This window comes from Dendropsophus ebraccatus, chromosome 7 (assembly GCF_027789765.1).
Source record: "Dendropsophus ebraccatus isolate aDenEbr1 chromosome 7, aDenEbr1.pat, whole genome shotgun sequence".
NCBI classification, from domain to species: Eukaryota; Metazoa; Chordata; class Amphibia; order Anura; family Hylidae; genus Dendropsophus; species Dendropsophus ebraccatus.
The window spans coordinates 81,188,321-81,210,247 of NC_091460.1; the positions used below are offsets into that span (position 1 = coordinate 81,188,321).

The 21,927-nt window shown below is 41.9% G+C and overlaps 1 protein-coding gene across 2 annotated transcripts in view; it reads left to right on the plus strand.

Annotated features, from left to right (window-relative positions):
* Positions 1-21,927, plus strand: part of LOC138797536 (probable ATP-dependent RNA helicase DDX60) — a 146,957-nt gene that overhangs the window by 112,242 nt on the left and 12,788 nt on the right. For both annotated transcript variants that reach the window (XM_069977827.1, XM_069977828.1), the window contains 8 exons: positions 185-385; positions 7,859-7,963; positions 9,354-9,495; positions 14,293-14,414; positions 16,292-16,439; positions 16,975-17,117; positions 19,802-19,953; positions 21,375-21,437. In XM_069977827.1, coding sequence (XP_069833928.1) covers positions 185-385; positions 7,859-7,963; positions 9,354-9,495; positions 14,293-14,414; positions 16,292-16,439; positions 16,975-17,117; positions 19,802-19,953; positions 21,375-21,437 — 1,076 coding nt within the window. The remainder of the gene's footprint in view (positions 1-184; positions 386-7,858; positions 7,964-9,353; positions 9,496-14,292; positions 14,415-16,291; positions 16,440-16,974; positions 17,118-19,801; positions 19,954-21,374; positions 21,438-21,927) is intronic.

Consider the following 21,927-nt stretch of genomic DNA (forward strand, 5'->3'; position numbering starts at 1 on the left):
ATACATGAGCAAGGTGTTGCAGGAAACAAGATTTTTTTTCTCATCTGTTTTCGATGACCATTTAGTAGTATTAATGGCCTCAAATTGTAACCAGGTTCTAGCTGCATTCATGGAGCGTAAGGAGGATGAGTAATGAATTACAAAGTTTTAAGAAATGTCTGTACTGGTTGCATTCCCTCTTTAGATGGCAGGAAGGGCTGGAAGAAGAGGCCATGACCTAGTGGGAAATGTCTATTTTTTCAATATCCCAATGCCTAAAGTGCAACTACTGTTGAAGTCCAATGTTCCTGAGTTGAGAGGGCAATTTCCTGTAAGCGTTAGCTTCATTCTCAGACTTATGTTACTTGTGGCTAAAGCAGACGACAAAAAAGATGCAAAGGCCAAGGTAAGTTTCTTCTAAGATTTCCACCATTAGAAGCTTTTATAAAAAGGAAAGGGAAAAAAAAGCGTAAAAAAAAGATATACAGTATATATATATATATATATATATATATATATATATATATATGTATATGTATGTATGTATGTATATGGTTTTCCTATCAGAAGGTTTTCTGGCTACCCTGGTCCCGCGACCCCCCCCCCCCCCCCCCCTTGCTTGCCACTCAGTGCTGCAGTGCTGAGAAGTAGCATTGCAGGGTTTCCATCACTCCTTCCTCCACTGTGAGGAGAGCTGATCAGCCAATCAGTGCAAATCATGTTTAGCGGGTTATTTAAGCCACCCCCAGTAATGCCAGCTTACTGATTCTGATATTACATGAGCTTGTGGCTTCCACTTTTGGACTGTTCACCACTTAACAGCTTTTTTCCTTATACAGTGGTACCTTGGTTTAAGAGTAACTTGGTTTAAGAGCGTTTTGGTTTAAGAGCTCACAGTTTTTCAAAATTGTGATTTGGTTTAAGAGCATTGCTTTGGTGTAAGAGCTCCCTGTACTGGGTGGGAGGGGGAGTGGGGGAGGGGCAAGGCCTGCATAGCGGGGTCTACAGCCCTGTACTATGGCCCAGGAAGTCTCCCTCACCTTCCAAATCATAGCAGATCCACTTCAGGCTGGGGCTTGCATCAGGGGACAGGACTGTGGGGGGTAATCACTCCATAGCTGTAACCCCTCTCTCCCGGACACAGAGCGCTGCATTTATGTGCCCACATCTGTCCTGCTCATTTCTTCATGCTCCCTGCCGTCTGTCAGTCCTGATTGGTCCATGCTGAACACACACCCCTTCCCCATTGCTGTCATGTGACCACACAGACCTCTGACAGCAGCTGCTTCTCTATTCTAGCCTGTTGTACTATGCTACTGCATCATAGGGATCTGCAGTTTCATCCTGTATTTACAAACTGCTGCTGTTTTTCAGGTTTATGCAGTTACTATACATTATACTCCACATGCTGATACAAGCACGGTCCCGGAACGAATTATGCTCGTAATCCAAGGCACCACTGTATATATAAATTGCTCTGAGGTGTATAATACTTCTGGTTATTCCCCTCCAAGCTGATTTTGTCACGAGGAGCTCCTGATACTGGATCATGCTATACCTTCCCAAGGTTTTTGTTATAATATCTGGCCTTCTGACCAGTACTATTACTTCATTTCAGTGCTCCGCAACCCCTAATAGCAAAAGTCCATCTGATCTTGCAAAAGGCGCCATGGAAGTCACAGGGGTAGCCTTAACCCTTTAAGGACATGGCCCATTTTCGTTTTTAAGTTTTCGGTTTTTCCTCCTTGTGTTAAAAAGGTCATAGCACTTGCATTTTTCCACCTAGAAACCCACATGACCCCTTATTTTTTGCGTCACTAATTGTACTTTGCAATTACAGGCTGAATTTTTGCATAACGTACACTGCGAAACCAGAAAAAAATTCAAAGTGTGGTGAAATTGAAAAAAAAAAACGCATTTCTTTTATTTGGGGGAAATGTGTTTTTACGCCATTTGCCCTGGGGTAAAACTGACTTGTTATGTTCCTCAAGTTGTTACGATTAAAACGATATATAACATGTATAACTTATAATGTATCTGATGGCCTGTAAAAAATTCAAACCTTTGTTAACCAATATACGTTCCTTAAAATCGCTCCATTCCCAGGCTTATAGCGCTTTTATCCTTTGGTCTATGGGGCTGTGCGAGGTGTAATTTTTTGCGCCATGATGTGATCTTTTTATCGGTACCTTGATTGCCCATATACGTCTTTTTGATCGCTTTTTATTACATTTTTTCTGGATTTGATGCGACCAAAAATGCGCAATTTTGCACTTTGGGATTTTTTTGCGCTGACGCCGTTTACCGTACGAGATCAGGAATGTGATTAATTAATAGTTCTGGCGATTACGCACGCGGCGATACCAAACATGTTTATTTATTTATTTATTTGTTTACTTTTATTTAAAATCTGGGAAAAGGGGGGTGATTCAGACTTTTATTAGGGGAGGGGGCTTTTTACTATTAACAACACTTTTTTTTTTTTTTTTACACATATACTAGAAGCCCCCCAGGGGGACTTCTAGTATATACACTGTGATCTCTCATTGAGATCCATGAGATCGGCACTCGTTTGCTTTCGGCTGCTGCAGCCGAAAACGAACGAGTGCCGAGCCGAGGACAGCGCCATCTTGGACGCGTCCCCGGCCGGCATCAGTAACCCGGAGGAGCGATCTCCCCCACTAGACACCAGGGAAACGTTGCCTCCGGTAATCGGAGGCAGCTGTCAACTTTGACAGCTGCCTCCGATTAGCTAATTAGCGGGCACGGCGATCAGACCGTGCCCGCTAATAGCAGCGGTCCCGGGCTATTTGCGGCACCCGGGATCGCGGCACTTCAAAGCGGGGTACGTCATATGTCCTTAAGAGGTTAAAGTGTAACTGTCATGTTTTTTTTTATTGCAGAAATCAGTAGTATAAGCGATTTTAAGAAACTCTGTAATAGGTTTTATCAGCCAAAAAAGCCTCCTTCTGTACTCAAGAAGCAATTTCCCAGCCTCCCCCCTGACTTCTTATCTGTGCATTATCAGGCAAACACGTCTTCATTACAGAGAAGCCAGTGAAGACGGGCTCTGCTCTCTCCATTGTAAGCCTATGAAGGGGGGAGGGGCTGAGGGAGATGAGGGAGCAGGAAGAGGTGACATAAAGGTCAGCTGTTTGTAGACTCTCTGGGCAGCTAAAACGCTAAATTCAGGTGTCAGAAAGGTCAGTGCTTATCTATGAACTTACTGAGAGAAGATTGCAGGGTGTTGTGCTTTGCAGGACTGCTCCGTGCTCAGTCACTCCTAACAGCCCCTCCCCGCTCCATAGCCACATAATGGAGACAGAAATCCTGCTTCATTTGATGTGAGGGGGGAGGCTGGGAGATTGCTTTTTCAGTACAGAAGGAAACTCTTTTAGTACATAAAACCTATTACAGAGTTTCTTACAATCGCTTGTACTATTGATATTTATGTTTTCAGAAAAATGACCCTGAAATGACAGTTACGCTTTAACCAACCAGTGTCAAGTGGAGTACAAGTAAGTGAAAAACAGCATATCACACATTAGTCCAGATGCAAGCTATTACATTTTATTATCCATGTAAACATTTCGCAGCCAGAACTATGATTAAGCACAGTACACAAATCCAATATTATGGCTATGTTTCTAGTACACCTCAATTATCAATAGCCAAATCACAGAAAGGGGTATAGGACATCTAAAATATAACTTTTAATTCATCTATGTTAAAAAGAACCCCACATACACAGACCGACAAACCACAAAAAACATACATATATGTAGCCACTATAATATATACACTGCTACTAGGGCCGTTTCTAGGTAATTTTGACTACAGGGCGAATCCTGCTAAAAGCGCCCCCCCCCCCCCCCAAAAAAAAAAAAGAAAAAAAAACAAAAAAAAAAACAGTTCAGTGACTCACAGGCGATGTCTTCTTTGATCTGAGGCATCACTTTCTCTTTTCCTCTCCATCTGGCCCAGTCCACCATGATGATTTCTTGCAGCAACAATTCATCTCTTGTGAACCTGCCAGACAAACATCTTAGGTTCCGAACTTCCACTTCTTTTGTGCCTTGTGCAGTAAAGTCAGTAGGTATGTGAGTTGCCCCCTGTATGTAGGATCCCCTGCTGTGCCTCCATATAGTAATAATCCCTCTTTGCCCCCCCATAGTATTAATCCTCACTGTGCTCCCCCCATAGTAATAATCCCCCATGGTTTGTTCACATATAGTAATAAACCCACCTGTGCAGTCCCCATAGTAATACCCCCCATGCCCTTCCCCCATAGTAATAATCCCCCCTGTGCTCTTCCCCCATAATAATAAGCCCCCCTGTGCTCCCCCACCTATAGTAATAAGCCCCCCTGTGCTCCCCCACCATAGTAATAAGCCCCCCTGTGCTTCCCACCCATAGTAATAAGCCCCCCTGTGCTCCCCCACCCATAGTAATAAGCCCCCCTGTGCTCCCCCACCCATAGTAGTAAGCCCCCCTGTGCTCCCCCACCCATAGTAGTAAGCCCCCCTGTGCTCCCCCACCCATAGTAATAAGCCCCCCTGTACTCCCCCACGCATAGTAATAAGCCCCCCGTGCTCCCTCACCCATAGTAATAAGCCCCCCGTGCTCCCCCACGCATAGTAATAAGCCCCCCTGTGCTCCCCCACCCATAGTAATAAGCCCCCCTGTGCTCTCCCACCCATAGTAATAAGCCCCCCTGTGCTCCCCCACCCATAGTAGTAAGCCCCCCTGTGCTCCCCCACCCTTAGTAATAAGCCCCCCTGTGCTCCTCCACCCATAGTAGTAAGCCCCTCTGTGCTCCCCCACCCATAGTAGTCAGCCCCCCTGTGCTCCCCCAACCATAGTAGTAGTAAGCCCCCCTGTCCTCCCCCACCCATAGTAGTAAGCCCCCCTGTGCTCCCCCACCCATAGTAATAACCCCCCCATGCTTTGTCCACACAAAAAAAAAAAATTATACTCACCTTGTTCCAGCATACAGCAGGTCCCTCTCTCCTCTTCTCCAGTCTGCGAAGAGCAGGCCGCCGTAACCCATGCACACATCTTCTCTCTTCAGCAGGCGCAGTGATATGACGTCATTGCGCCTGCTCAGGGAGAAGATGTCTGCAGCGGCCTGCAGAGTGCTCGGCAGGGTCCGGCCGGTCCAGGGGGGCGGAGCTACGTTCTAACGTTCGGGCGGAACAACGTTCGGGCACCAGTCTTGCCCTGTGATGGGGCACAGAGGCAGGGGGTCACAGAGCTAGGTGATGGGGTGAGCGGGCGGCCGGGGGTGCGCGCAGCTCAGTGGAGCCACCAGCGCCCCCTAGCTGTCGGCGCCCCGTGCGGCCCTGACTGCTACCAACCAATATACCTTATACAACCTATTGGGTATGCCGTTCAGGTGCTTCGGAAAGTAGGGCGACCCCTACCCTGATCTACCCCTTGGTACACTCCCTATTACACTCTGTATTATTAAGCGCAGGTCCCTTGCCGCAGGTCCCTTGGGCAAAACAGGGTGAGTTGGTTCCTACCCAGACGTGAGTATTTTCAATGCTTCTAACCCTACTTTCCGAAGCACCTGAACGGCATACCCAATAGGTTGTATAAGGTATATTGGTTGGTAGCAGTGTATATATTATAGTGGCTACATATATGTGTGTTTTTTGTGGTTTGTTGGTCTGTGTATGTGGGGTTCTTTTTAACATAGATAAATTAAAAGTTATATTTTAGATGTCCTATACCCCTTTCTGTGATTCAGAACTATGATTATCAAGTTACATTATCAAGCAACATTCATGAACACTATGGATGTCACATGTCTAGTGTGCCCCTACTGGTGCCTGTACAGTCACTGAGTTTTCCTTTAAACTAGTCATGGCTAATCTTGACACTCCAGCTGTGGCAAAACTACAATTCCCATCATGCCTTAACAACCAAAGATATGGCTTTGGCTGTCCAGGCATGATGGGAATTTTAGTTTTGCAATAGCTGGAGTGTCAAGGTTAGCCATGACTGCTTTAAACACTGTACATGACCTTCTATGGTGTCTACACAACTTGCACAAAACACAAGCCAATTTGTTAATCATTGTTCCAGCACAGTCTGCAAATTCTGTACATGGTAAGTAACATTTAGCAAAACGGATGTGGACTCACTTGGGGTGTGCCGATTACTCACTTTTACTTGTTCTACTGTTGGCTGGTCTGATTGGAACACAGCAGTCTGGCCCCTGAAATTTGTCCTCGAGAGCCTTGCTGTCTGAAACTCCTAGAAGTATCAAGTGGGGTATTAGATGCTAGTTTTGGCCTGAAGATTCCGGATCAGATCCAATCCATTATTAGGTGTTCTTCTATGTTTACATTATTAAAGAGCTCTACTTCAGTTGGCATCTAAGACTTGGTTAACATCATGTTTGGGAAGTACTTCACTGGTTTATGTCAGAATACCTGTTAAAAGGCATTTCAACATACTGTGGTGAACCATGTCACTTCCATAGGCTATGATCACACGTTGTTCTTTTTTTAAAAAGAATGGATACTGATTGAAATGAAATCAGAGTCCATTCTTTTCTGAATTCAATGCTATGCCGCCTGCTGTGTTCCAACATAAAGAACAGGTGTTAAAATACCAAACGCGCCTATTATTTCCGGACGCTGTTCGCCAAACAGCTGTTCACACAATGTAAAGTATGGCCGGTGGCCCGCACTTTACATTGTATTGAATCGTTAATTGATTTGCAGGCAGACCCAACAATGCCCGCAATTCAGTTGTAAAAAAATGTTCCTGCAGCCGATACAGCAGTATTAGCTGCAGGAACGTGCCAAACGGCGACCGGCAGTATAACACAGTCCATTGCTATGTAATGGATGATGTTATACGATGTGTGAACATGGTCATACACCGTAATATAACAAATATGGTCTACTAGTAGCAGTTTTGTTTTGTGAATGCAACAAGCGTTGTAGGCTAAGTATTTGAATTCTTAAAGCAAAATGCATAAATTCAGAAAACAGACCAAATGTAGTCACTAGTAGAATACATTTAGTATATTACAGTACCGGTTCACACACAGGAATTCGCTCACTATTTTGGTATATATTTCAACCAAAACTTGGAGTGGGTTAAAAACACAGAACGTGTGCAAATCTTTCCAGTATAGTTTTTCTCCATTGGTCTCACTCCTGATTTTGGCTACAAATACAGACATAGCCCATGGGTGCACTGCAGGTGTGAATAGGGCGTCATAATCTGTGATAGACACAGTGGAGCAGATTTACTAAGATTGTATGTTTTCAGGAACCCTACACCTCAGGGTTTTAGTTTCCCAAACCGACAGATTTATTAACGTGTCCTATTGCCCATAGTAAAACTGTCCGTTTTTCACATGACAAAACTGAAATCTGACCATCTCGTCTGCTAAAAGTGGCTAGTATTTTTAACAGAAAACCTGTAAATAAATAATGGTTTGCTCCAAAAATATGTCCTTTATGGCAAGTTTTAAAGAGCATGCCTAGGACACACCTAAATGACGTTTTTGTTGGTTTTTAGAGGGTATTGTGGCACACAATATTAGTTAATATGGTGAAACTAGAAACCGACAGGGAAAACAGGTAGAAACTGTCAACTTGATGATGCAAACACGTTAGTAAATAAGCTCCTATGTACTGTTTGTATGTATATAAATGTAGCAGATAATAATGTGTAAACTAGTCATTTATAACATAGTAATGTGTAGTATTTTCTAATATTTTAGATTTCTATTTCTTTAGGCAGCCATATTGGAGGTATATGCTGCATTATATTTGCCGATGATAATCACTTTACTTCTTATGTTTATATGAAACATTATAAATAGTAATATAAAAACAACAATGCAACTTTTTAGGTTCTATCAATTTTGATGCACCCACTTATGGCATTCAATCTACCACAAGAAGCACAGATGCTGAAGCTGTTCTGCGTTTTCTCTCTGCAGTTCCTTCTCTATGAGGTATGCACAATATGCAATTAATAAATATATATATATATATATATATATATATATATATATAATGCATGGGGCTAATTTAAGGGAAATAACCCTCATACAATGGTCTATGAAAATGGTTTACTTTTATGAATATATAGATTGTAATTATTCATTTAGGTTAAACACCTGCCTATACTTCATTCTTGTCAATCATTACATCAATTGAGCAAGCCTGAGTTCTAAAGAAAGCAACACCAAAAATAATCTTCAACAGTATTTTATTTTTTTTTAAAACTCAATTTAAACAGGACCGAGACCTAATGCGGTTTAAACTTTTGACTTGTTGCATGTACAATCAGTAGCGGTCTTTGGCACCAAGCACCCCAAGCAATCGCTTGGGGCCCCCAACATCCAGGGGGGCCCCCACGCCCCGCTCTTCTCTTGTGCTCAAGATTGCTAGACATGGCCGCTCTGTGATCTGAACTGTAACTATGAGCACTCGTAATGAGCGCTCACAGTTACATGCAGCAGCAGCACTGACAGGGCGGGAGCCATTGGCTCCCTTCCTGTCAGTCACTCTTGTGGCCGCAGGAAGTGTTTTCCCTGCGGTCACAAGTGGCCGCTCTGTCCTAGTGGTGTCGGTGCTCCAGTGACATCACTGGAGCATTGGCGCCAGGACAAGGGGAGTATCTGGTGGTACATCCTCTTTAAGTAACAAGCTCCACTGAAATCAATGGGAGACTCGAATATTTAACCAGGTTCCCCTGCTCCACAGAACAGAGGGTGCCTGGTTCACCTTCAGTGTGTCTTGCAGTTACAGTAGGTATTGCTTTTTTTCCTTACACATCCATTTAAGTGACAAAATATACAAAAATTAAAAGGGAAAAATGCAATACTTAACGGCAAGACAAATTAGAACTTTGGTGGTATGCAGCCACAGCGAGTAGCACGATAAATTATGTGGCTTGGCTGCACGAATGATTGCTGTATGGTTTGTGTGGCCATTAACATTGTAATGTAATGACTCACACATCTCCTTTTTATTCAGTGAGTTGTTTTGCTGATAATGATAAATTTTAGCAAATGATGCGGTCAGCCGACATCAAGGCGGTTAAACATTCGTCAGCTTATCGTTGTCACTTTTACATAGGCCAATTATCAGCTAAATAAGTGTTTCTAGGGAAGCTGTGTGAAAGAGTCTTTAATAAATTTACTGCTTCTTCTTAAGGCCATGTATAAAATGTCAATCCCAATGTGTGATGGAAATTTTAGAAAGCACATATAGCAAATCTATCTAGGACAAATAATGTGGAGAACCCGTAGGCTAATAAATGTCACTTAACTTTTTTTTTTAAATAAATGTGATTATTTACAGTATTCCAGACTGTATGAAATAATTTATTTCTTGTAGGGATTCTTGAATGAAGATTGTGATCCTATCGCATTAACAGGACTTGTTACTCATTTACATTACCACGAACCATCAAATTTTGTATTTGTCCGCTTTCTAGAGAAAGGCTTGTTTCACCAGCTGTGCAAGCCGAGCGTGGAAGGTACGTCTTACACTGCGAATATTCTATGCTGAACGTATGGTCAATAAAGATAGGTTTGAGAATAGCTCCACAGTATCTCCTCAAATAATAAAAAGTGCAAAGGTTTTTCATTTAAATCAATGCTCTCCTAAGGAAGGAGGCGGGGGGGGGGGGGGGGGGGGGGTTCATGTATAATTTTTAAGAAATATGTTATCGCAGTTTTTTGAGCCAAAGTCAGAAGTGGATCTAGCAGGAAGACGTATAAATCCTTCCTTTAGATTTGCCATTCCCTTTCCTGCTGTGCCCCCGGCCTAGTGAGGCACAAAGCATAGTGTAGAAAACATAATAAATGTAATAGAAGGCACTTATTCCAGTTTTTAGCTGCAAACGGATAACTTTTTTTTATACACAGTATTTCAAGGAGTGTTCCAGGAACCAAAAGTTTCCATGTAATTTAATAGGCTTGGTTATGTTTCTTTCATATTAAAGAGGTTGGCCACTTTATAGTAAAATTGCTCAGTGTAGAGTATTAGTAACTGTACTCACTGCTCTTACTGACAGCATCTCCCTGTGTACCTTATAGAGCTAATATCACACTCCCCTCCTCCAGGCTGTACTGCCCTGCTCTGTGGTGTTTGTCCATAAAATCAGGGCCGGCATCAGCACAGGGCTTACCTGGGCAAGATGGGCCCGGTGTTCTAATGTTCAGCCTGCTCACTGTAGTGAGCAAGGTGAACAGCTTGAACATCAGAAGACACAGGAGATAGAGCAGGATCTGCACAGAGAAAGAGAAAAGGTGAAGGTGATCACATGACCTGAAGGTCCTCAACCTTATAGTGTGGAGAGCAGCCCAACAGAGAGGAAGAGAGAGAAGACTGAACTGTTATTGCTATGTGTTAGCGTCTGTGCCTGAGTGTGTCAGTTAGTCAATGTCTGTGTTAGTCAGTCAGTTAGTGTCTGTGTCAATAATGTGTGTTTGTGTATGTTAGTGGTGTCTCAAGTGATTGTGCATAGTGTGTGGATGAGGAGTGCATAGTGAAAGCGGTGAGTACACTTACTAAGGCTAGGTTCAGACTATGTAACTGTGCGGCTGTATATTTGGTGGTTCATGCGTACGCTGGAAAGTATACGATATACGGCTGCACAGTGCACACTATGTATGACTCTACGGCCCTATCGTAAACGGACCCGTAAAAAATGAACAAGACCATTGTTTGCGGCTGGAAATGCGGCCGTGGATTGACAGGCGGTCCGTACGGAGTACTTCAAAAATAGCCGGCAATGATGCCAAATGCCGATGCCTCTAATAGTTAATATATTAAATTTAAAAAACACATTTTCTTTGTAATAAAGTCCCTTTCGTTGTTCAATAATTTAATTCTAACGAATCCATCATTTTGCAATTAAATATACTGTTAAAATAAATATATATATAAATATTTATATTTATTTTTTGACAGTATGTTTAATTGCACAATAATGGATTCGTTAGAATTAAATTATTGAACAACGAAACTGATTTTATTTCAACGAAAATGTGTTTTATTAATTAAATATTAATTAGTACAGGAAGCTCCAGTAAGCTGTTAATTCATATTGCCGGCAATAGAGCTTTCTGTACTAATCATCACTTTACTTTAATTAAAACATCAAATGTTTCTTCTAATTATGTTATCACAATAGCATTATTAGAAGAAACATTTAGAATTATATGTGCGCTCAGCTGATTGGCTGATCGGCTGAGCGCACATATAATTAGCGGGTCCGCAGCACAGTGACTTCATTGTGCTGCGGACCAGCGAAGAGGACACATCGGGGTGAGTATAGAGCTCTCCCCACCCCCTCCCCAGCACTGCACCCATCCCAGCAAGGAAGGGGGGTCACTTAACCCCTTCCTTGCTGGGATGGGTGCAGTCTGACATCAGTCTGGCCCCCAAGGGGTTAAGGGGGATGCAATACATCCTCCCTTAACCCCTTGGGGGCCAGACTGTAAGCAGCGATCTGTAAAGATGCTGCATACTGTAAGGAGCACAACACCGCTCACAATGATGGGTGTTGTGCTCCTGTTCGTGTGTTTTTTGTGTGTTTCTCCCTTTTTGTTTTTCAGATATCGGTATCCTGTGGATTACGTCGGATTCCGTGGACTACGTCGATGACCAGCCATTGTTTGTTGTTTTTTTTAAATAAAATGGTCAATGAGGGGTGTGGGGGTGTTTTTATTTGAATAAAAAAATTTTTTAACTTGTGTCTTGTCGTTATTTCTTTTCTTTATAGACTTAGTAGTGGAAGCCGTCTAAAAGACGGAATCCATTACTAAGTCGGGGCCTAGTGTTAGCCGGTATAAAATGGCTAACACTAACCCCCTATTATTACCCCAGTATCCAATGCCACCAGGGGTACTGGGAAGAGCCGGGTGCCAGTGGTCCCGGAGCGTCAAAATTGGCGCTCCTGGACCGGGCGGCAGCAGGCTGGTAAGATTTAGGCTGGGGAGGGCCTAAACCAATGGCTCTTCCCACCCTGGTGTTACCAGGCTGCTGTTGTTTGTTTTTTAACCTGGTTATAAAAATAGGGGGGACCCTATGCGTTTTTTTTTATTATTTATTTATTTAAAAAAAAACGCATAGGGTCCCCCCTATTTTTATAACCAGCCGGGTTAAAAACCAAACGACAGCAGCCTGGTAACACCAGGGTGGGAAGAGCCATTGGTTTAGGCCCTCCCTAGCCTAAATCTTACCATCCTGCTGCCGCCCGGTCCAGGAGCGCCAATTTTGACGCTCCGAGACCACTGGCACCCGGCTCTTCCCAGTACCCCTGGTGGCATTGGGTACTGGGGTAATAATGGGGGGTTAGTGTTAGCCATTTTATACCGGCTAACACTAGGCCCCAACTTAGTAATGGATTCCGTCTTTTAGACGGCTTCCACTACTAAGTCTATAAAGTAAACAAATAAAGACAAGACACAAGGTAATTTTTTTTTTTATTCAAATAAAAACACCCCCACACCCCTCATTGACCATTTTATTAAAAAAACAACAACAAACAACCGCTGGTCATCGACGCAGTCCACGGAATCCGACGTAATCCACAGGATACCGATATCTGAAAAACAAAAAGGGAGAAACACACAAAAAACACACAAACAGGAGCACAACACCCATCATTGTGAGCGGTGTTGTGCTCCTTACAGTATGCAGCATCTTTACAGATCGCTGCTTACAGTCTGGCCCCCAAGGGGTTAAGGGAGGATGTATTGCATCCCCCTTAACCCCTTGGGGGCCAGACTGATTTCAGACTGCACCCATCCTAGCAAGGAAGGGGTTAAGTGACCCCCCTTCCTTGCTGGGAGGGGTGCAGTGCAGGGGAGGGGGTGGGGAGAGCTCTATACTCACCCCAATGTGTCCTCTTCGCTGGTCTGCAGCACAATGAAGTCACTGTACTGCGGACCGGCTCTTTATATGTGCGCTCAGCCGATCAGCCAATCAGCTGAGCGCACATATAATTCTAAATGTTTCTTCTAATAATGCTATTGTGATAACATAATTAGAAGAAACATTTGATGTTTTAATTAAAGTAAAGTGATGATTAGTACAGAATGCTCTATTGCCGGCAATATGAATTAACGGCTTACTGGAGCTTCCTGTACTAATTAATATTTAATTAATAAAACACATTTTCGTTGAAATAAAATCAGTTTCGTTGTTCAATAATTTAATTTAAACGAATCCATCATTGTGCAATTAAATATACTGTCAAAAAATAAATATATATATAAATATACATTTATTTATATATATATTTATTTTAACAGTATATTTAATTGCAAAATGATGGAATCGTTTAAATTTAATTATTGAACAATGAAAGGGACTTTATTACAACGAAAATGTGTTTTATTAATTCAATATATTAACCATGAGAGGCATCGGCATCGGCATACTGCAGAGGATCGCAAACCCCGGTAATAGCGATTCATGTAAACTGTGTTCCCTGCTTTCCCAGATGCATCCAGAGGTGTTTGCATCACTTTCTTAAGATTTTATTTGTTATTTTTAGTTGAACCAGATTTCCAAGTAAATGACCGTATGTTTTCAGCCGCATGTCTACTTTTTCCCACGGCCGTAGTTTCATCTGCACATTTACAGCTGCATAAAAAATACAGCCGCACACATACATAGTGTGAACATAGCCTAATACTGTACACTGAACTTTTTTACTTTAAAGTGGCCAACCCCTTTAAGTTTATTGCTATGAATTTATTTATTTCTATAGCCTTGTTGATCATACACTTTGCTTTTCACTGGGTAAATGGGCTACAATATCCTCATCTGCTCCAGGGATTGGCTTAGCGTAGTCTATGATGAATGGTGCTGACAATTTACCCAATGAGAGGGAGAGTAGACTCTGCAGGAGTTCATACAGAAAGTTACATGTCTGAACTTATCATCTCACCATGGCTCTGTAATCTGCCCCCAGCAACTTGTAGCTGCCTGGCACAGCACCAAGGGTCTGTGCCCGTCAGTCTGCGGTGTGGTAGCATTTTTGAAGTATAGGTTTTGAATTCCCACCCCTGATGTCTGGTAAGTATGCATGCAGTCATGCAGCCTCCACCCCCCTACCAGCCACCACTGCTTGATTGACTTCCTGAGTGCGGGGCTTTGCATTAAGTTCCCAGCCAATCAAGCGTGCGTGGCAGGGAGGAGGGCAGAACAGGGCGTTGTATGGTACTGCAGATCATTCTACCTCCCTCTTTTATTAATGCGGGCATGCTAAATGAGAAAGTTCCAGGCACGGGATACTACTGTCTTTTCTGTTATATAGATGCTACTAAATTTCCTGACTCTGTTATGGAAACCCTTGTGCTGATACTAGCAAACCTTTTTGGGAGACGTTACTTACCGCCAAACAGATTTCCAGGGGATGAGAAATTTTTCCAGTCAAAGGTAAACAAAAGATAAAGATGGTTTGCAGCTAGTTTTCCCATAGGCTTTTAGAGAATATGGCAAGAAAATGTCACTCCTACAGGTTTCTGTGGTTGCAATATGTCAAATGTGACAGTATTTGCAATATTTCCTGACATGTCATGTGAAAATGTAAAGACATCCTATGAAAAGTATTTTTACCTGTAACATATATTGACAAATTAATATTCAAACACACAAAAACACAGAAAAATGCAACAGGTCACCGCAATGGCAAGATACAGACCCACTACAGACATGAGAATAGTTAAAAGCAGCCCCCCCCCAACTGCTAAAAAAAAATCCCACAAAAATAATGAGGCTCTTGATTACCATTTGCAAACAGTGTAAACCCCCCCCCCCCCCACGATAAGGTGGCCTCATGCTCGGGGCAGACCCTACACCGTACTATGGCTCCTCCATGGCATGTTTGCACTGTTTGCGTTCTCACATACAGGATCTGCAGCAGATTTGAAGTTGCAGATTTGCTTTGAATCTCATCTGGGCCATCAAATCTGCTTTGGATCTGCTGCAGATTCAAATCTGCGCCATTAAATCTGCGGCAGATCCTGTACGTGTGAACGCACCCTTAAAGTGACTTTGTACCCACAATCTGCCCCCCCCAAACCGCTTGTACTTTCAGATAGCTTCTTTTAATCCAAGATCTATCTTGGGGTCAGTTCGGCAGGTGATGCAGTTATTGTCCTAAAAAACAACTTTTAAACTTGCAGCTCTGTGTCAAACGGTCGTGGCCTAGAATATCTGTGCCCTGACTTTGCACCACCTCTCTGCCCCTCATCCCAACCCTCCTCATCATTAGGAATGCTCCAGGCAGATTGCCTCCTATTCGTCAGCTGTGCCAGCCCGGAACATGGGCTGGATTGTTAAGGCACCTGTGCAATGTTCAGACAGGAGAAAATGTTCCAGTGGCATTCCTAATGATGTAGAGGGTGGGGAGAAGGGACGGAGGGGTGGTGCAAAGTTAGGACACAGATATACTAGGCCACAGTCGTTTGACACAGGGCTACGAAATTAAAAGTTATCTTTTAGGACAACAACTGCATGACCTGCCGAACGGACCCCAGGACAGATCTTGGATTAAAAGCAGCTATCTGATGGTACAAGTGGTTTGGGGGGGGGGGGGGGGGGGGCAGATTGTGGGCTTTAATGTATAAACAGTCCTCAGTTCAGTGAAGTTATTATGACACAGATACTGTACTTCTGGATACAAAGCCATTTTATAAATAACATTATTTTATTGTACACTGAGAATTAATATTTAGGAATTTGAGTATAAATAATTCTGAGAATTCTTAAATATACAGCTCTATGTAGCAAGATATTGTAAGATGTATAGGGTGTCCCCAAGAAAGTCAGTGTTTATTGCCATAGTTTATTTTTAAATTTGAAAAGTGTATCTGTGATAATGATTCTTTACCCGACTGACAAGCAATCACTCCTGCCGCCAGAAGTTCAGGTACTGTAACTGTTAATATGACTGTCATACACCAACTACTCAATCAGAATAGTGCTTGTGCACAGAACCGACACAGCATGGTCGTATCCATTTATCTTGGAATATAGGGGCACAAAAATGCCCTTTTAAACATAAAATACTATACTACATAAAAGCTAAATTACAGTACTTATACTTATTTGGCAATGCCACATGCCAACCTATAGAATAAAGTTAACTACATCAACACCGTTAAAAGAAAACTGTACCAGGATTTCTTGTATTGCAACAAAAGAGAAACATGTTACTGATCTTGAAATGGGATAAGGAAAATGTAGGTAAATGATTAAAATGAACTACATGAAACAGGATATTACAGTGTGTATACCTTGTATTGGTGCAGGTTTTTCTTGATAAACTTCCAGATGACTTTGCCTCTGTTGTCAAGGAATACAACTGGAAAGTTGCAAATGTATTTGGAACCTGTATTCTTGCAGGTTCCAAACTTGCAGACATGGAGAAGGAATACCAACTACCACTTTCAGAAATTAGTAAGTATTTTATTTACTTTATATAATTTTTTGAATATATATTTGTGTTTTCCATGTGTTCTAGGCTGTAACAAAATGTCATTTTCTCACCTTTCCACACACAGTTTTATTTTCAGTCAAACTGCAGACGCATTTTGGTATTAATTTCCTGCATGTGTGAACATAGAAAATAATGTAAGGAAACTCTAATCTGCAGCATGCTCATTATGCTGCAGACAAACCACAGAATTTCACCTTAGATTTTAACTTTTTAAACACATATAGGGGTTTTGGCAAAACCTGTAGCAAACAGTGGGAGCTGAGCTGTAGCAACCCGCAACACCACTACACTGCTGCAATAATGATGATGATGATGATATACAGGCCTAAAGCCTGTTAATGCCCTTCACTAGTATCATTGCCTGCATCCAAAACCCTTCAAATATTTCAAATATATGAGAGCCGTGTACTACTGCAGCATTATATCCTATTATAAAGCTTATTTACATTTTTATTCCATTAACATCTGTATGTTACCTTTTATGCACTCAATCAGGCTTTTCAGGTAAAGAGTGTATGGATTCAGTATTAGTGGATCACTTGATGTCAAGCTGTGAAGGAAGAAGTGGTGTCTCCCCTTTTGCATGTCTCTCAGGAAATACAGATAGTGACTTGATGAGTATGAGAAACCTGAGCAGTGTAAGTAAAAAACAAAACTGTGAAGCACAAAATTAAAATGAAAAGTGAATGTACCATCAGGTTAATAGTTTTTTTTTAAACATAAATGGGGGCGGGGATGCTGGTGGCACAGTCCTTTTTTTTTAACCAGTTCCCACACACGGCACCGGTCTACTCCTGAGCATCGGCATGAAGCACTGGAGGCGGGCCCACTGGCCCCCAGTGTGACAAAACCCCCTCACCTCTGTGACACAGCTCGATTGATTCTAATGGAGCCACGTCACACTGGGGGACGGGGGGCCCGATTCCAGTGCTTCATGCCGGTGCTGAGGAATAGACCAGCGCTGTGTGTGGAAACCGGGATGTGGTTCAGAAAAAAAAGGACAGCGCCGCCGGCATCCTTGTGCCGATCTGTTACTGTAAAAAAAAAACAAAGCAATGTACCAAAAGGTAAATTCGCTTTGGGGCTATGTTTACACTACGTATCTTTCCACTCGTAGTGCGAACTGCGAATATACGCACGTAGTTTTGAGGTTGATGCGTTCGCTTAAAAGTATACGATATACGGACGCACAGTTCACACTACGTATGAACTTACGACCGGATCGTATACGCCGCCGTGAAAAATGAACAAGACCATTGTTTGAGGACGGAAATGTTCCAACTCATGGCCGTGGATTTCCATGCGGTCCCGTACGAAGTACTTATTTCAGCCAAATTGAACTTGATTTTTCGATCCAAAAGGTTCTGTGAGTTTTATTGGGCTGGCGAAGATTTTCAAGTAAATGACCTGCTTCAGATCGCTTCCAAACAAGCTAGGGAAGCATAACTGTACTACGGGCGTATGTTCCCGGTGCGTACGCATCCGGCCTCATCTCGATTTTTCCCATGCCTGTAATTTCAGCCGCACATGTACGGCGGCGTAAGAACTGCGGACGGAATCGTATGCAGTGTGAACATAGCCTAAAAGTACATTGGCATCCGAGAATAGCGAATGTCATAGTGACATGTCAGAAGTGTTCATCGATAGGGGGTGGGTGTTGTGCCCCTTTGTTTGTGATTGTAAACATAAGAAATAAATCAGCACTCTGCTAATATTAAGACACTGGTAAACTCTGAATAGTTATTATTTTGAATTGCCAATCAATCAAATTATGTCTACCCATCCACTATGTTAAAGAGATTGTGCGGGCAAAATTAACTTGTCCGCATCCTGTGGTGAGTAAGAGACGGGGATCACGGGGGTCCAGCCGTGATGTACCCGCTGCTGTATTCATAACAAAGAAACTGGGGGCCCAATACAAAGATTGGTGGTGGGGAGGGGGTAAGGAGGTCAGGAGAGGAGTAAATTTTACCTGGACCTCTTCAAAGGGAATGTGTCACCTATTAATTCTTTTACTGATTAGAGCCAGATAATAAAACATAATTTTTTTTCTAATCTTTTTCTATTTTCTGACTGTATTTTTATTTTATTTTATTGTTTTGTACATTGATATGGGGGCTGTCATCTTGCCTGATCTGTTTTTAACAGCATTAGGTGATATGCCTAACAGCAAGACTCAAGGACATAGACGACAATTGACAGAATGTGTCCCCTTGAGATGAATGTGAAGAGGTCATTCCACAGGGATCTGCAATGGTCTCCTCTATCTACTGGTGTAACATGATGCTGGAAAACTGCAAAGATCACTTTACAGCAGCCTTCTCTTATCACTTCAGACACAACAGGAAGTCTCAGCTTAGATTTGGCTCCAGTGGTGAGAAGGAAAACTGCAAGATTTCAGGATTATCTTATAATATAGACAGAAAAATTGAAAATTTGAAAAAACACAGCCAACATTTCTTAAAATCTTTTTTTTAACATAAAAACTTGATTTAAACAAAAGGTCATTGTCTAATGACACATTCCCTTTAAGGTGACCTCATAATTTTCGATTGGCTGTCCCCCTATGAGACTTCTGTTGTGAATCCAAATGCCAATCTGAAATGGAAGCATGAAATATGCAGTATAAACTCTACAGTAGATTAAGTACATGTGACATGTCAAATGTTTTTGTTTGTTTTTTTATAAATTGAGAGGTTTACTTTCGTCAGGGGCCCTGTAGCTGTGTGTTCTTTCTTTGAGATCTGTTATTTTAAGGGGGCTTTCACACGTACAGGATCCGCAGCAGATTTTATGGCACAGATATCATTGTAAATAAATAACTGAACACTGATTCAGATCTGCGCCATCAAATCTACAGTGGATCTGCTGCGGATCCTGTATATGTGAACGCACCCTTAATGAGCTTCCCTTCTGGAAAATCGGTGTTCAGTTATTTATTTGCAATGAATCTCCAGAAGGGAAGCTCATTAAGTTCAACATTTTACTGTATGCTTTGGCCTTACAAGAGTAAGATATTACGGCCTGATTATTTTAAAGGGGTTATCCAGCGGTACAAAAACATGGCCACTTCCCCCCCCCCCCCTCTCTTGTCTCCAGTTCAGGTGTGGTTTGCAATTAAGCTCCTTTACTTCAATGGAACTGAGTTCCAAACCCCACCCAAACTGGAGACAACAGTAGGGGGAAAGTGGCCATGTTTTTGTAGTGCTGGATAACCCCTTTAATTCTGTACTTGTGTAGAATTCTGCTAGTTTGATTCAATTGCAGAGAATAGTGGAAGTCTTGTTTGTGAATTTTATTGGTATCTCTGATATTTCTTTAGCTCATGATGCAAACAGCTCATATTCCGGAAAGACATATTCCACTGTTAATCTTTCAAAAAAGGGATAACTTTGGAGGAAAAAGATACCTTAACGCTTATGCCTTGGATTTCTTCAAACATGGCTGCCTAGACGTCATTGAGCAGGATAATGGGTAAGTTATATGCTAATATATATATATATATATATATATATATATTTATTTCACATATGGAGTTTTAGTATGAACAGATCAGTGCTGCTGTACTTAATCCAGCGACAGCCTGCTTTTTAAAATCCAAGGTCCAATTTGGGATATATGCCCAAAATAGCAGATATGCCAATGACCTTGCCTGGTGCACTGGGAGCAATCCCAACACCCCACTACTCTGCCCGCTCATAAAATCACTTCATGAATATGCAAGAGGCTGAATCATTAGGTGGCTATAGTGAGCAGGTGGGAAAAGTGGTGTAGTGAAGATGCTGGGACCGCCTCCAGTTATCTAGAAGAGGCCATTAGTATATTTGGAATTTCAGGCATACAGCATTTCAGGAAACAGACGTCAGATTTTCAACAGCGTGGCGTAGTTGATCTACATTTGATCTAGATACAAAAAACTCCATATATGCATGGTTAGTGGTAGATACGCTTAAAGGGAACAAATAGAAACAGAACCCACTGACTTTAATTTCAAAACACAGGCCACTAGCCATAATTTCTGATGATGATGATGTTGCTGATGTGACGAAACATGTAGAAGAAGCATATTATAATATCTACTTTTCCTGTGCATGATGAATGAGTTAATCTAGGGACAAAATATAAGACAGCGCTCCATAGCGTAATTCAGACAGGGCTGAAGTGGTGAAAGTAAGCACATAGAACTCTCACCTGAGTAGGTTGTGCTGATGTAAGGCACAACTCTTCCTGATAGCATGTGAATGAACCGCAGCCACTCCCGACTAATCCCCACAGGGATTAAAGACAGTCGGTATCCTCCTCCACTCCAAAGTGGGTAAAACAGGCGCAGGTCCAAGGGGTAATAGTGATTTAAAATATCATAAAATTTATTTAAAAAATTATGCCAGCGACATAATTCTTTTAATAAATTTTATCATATTTTCTATCACTATTACCCCTTGGACCTGCGCCTGTTTTACCCACTTTGGAGTGGAGGAGGATACTGACAATCTAGGGACAAGGCACTGAGTATACCTCTAGCCTTGATATATTAGATTAGATAGAAGCCTGATAATTTTAATCTTTTTGTTTGGTTCTATAAACCCTACCAGGGATGTTTTATATTGAAATACTAAAGGTTATTTTTTAGGGGTGCGCTAGCTAAGGGTTTTTTTTCCCGGGCCTAGTTTCCTGGGGATTGGTGATTATATTGTGTTTTAATACATCTGGAATAAAGATAAATGGATGTATACCAGCCAAGCAAATAACTTAATAATAGTCTTTGGCCAGATCATGGAAGTGTACCTCTTTACAGAAACTGTTTACTTTGGATATAATAGACAATAGACAAAGAAAACAGACAATCATAATAGAATCTTTTTATGTAAGTTGTCTTTTTCCCCTCTTTCTTGCAGGTTGAATTCTGGGGCAGCATATTATGCTTTAAGGGACTTCTACTTGGCCATTGCATCTATAAGGTAAAGTATTTCTGTACCAACTTCATTATTCAGGAATCGCTCCATATATATTACACATGAACCTACTTATATTGCAGTATTCACACTTTAGTATTTAGTTAGTATATGATTGTGGTTTTGTTTTAAGCCATAATGAGGAGTGTATTCATGCTATTTAATTCTTTTTATAGCACCCACTATGGAATTTGGTGTTATCTTTTTGGTTAGGGGTTATCTGGATAATGAAAACAGTATTCTAAACAATCCCCCTTCCCAATACCACCGTATGTCTGATATACATGTATAACCTATCTTTTAACCCTTCCCTGTTTTTTTCTCATATTTACTCCTTCTGGATGTCTAATATCCTCTACTCTGTTTCCACTCTGACAATTCGCTGCTCCCTCTTCCCCCTCCCTTTGTAGATACAGGACATGTAATCTCCTTTCTGGGGGCCGGGTTAGTTGTCTGCTGACTTGGTAACCTGGCCCTCAGGAGACATCATCTGCAC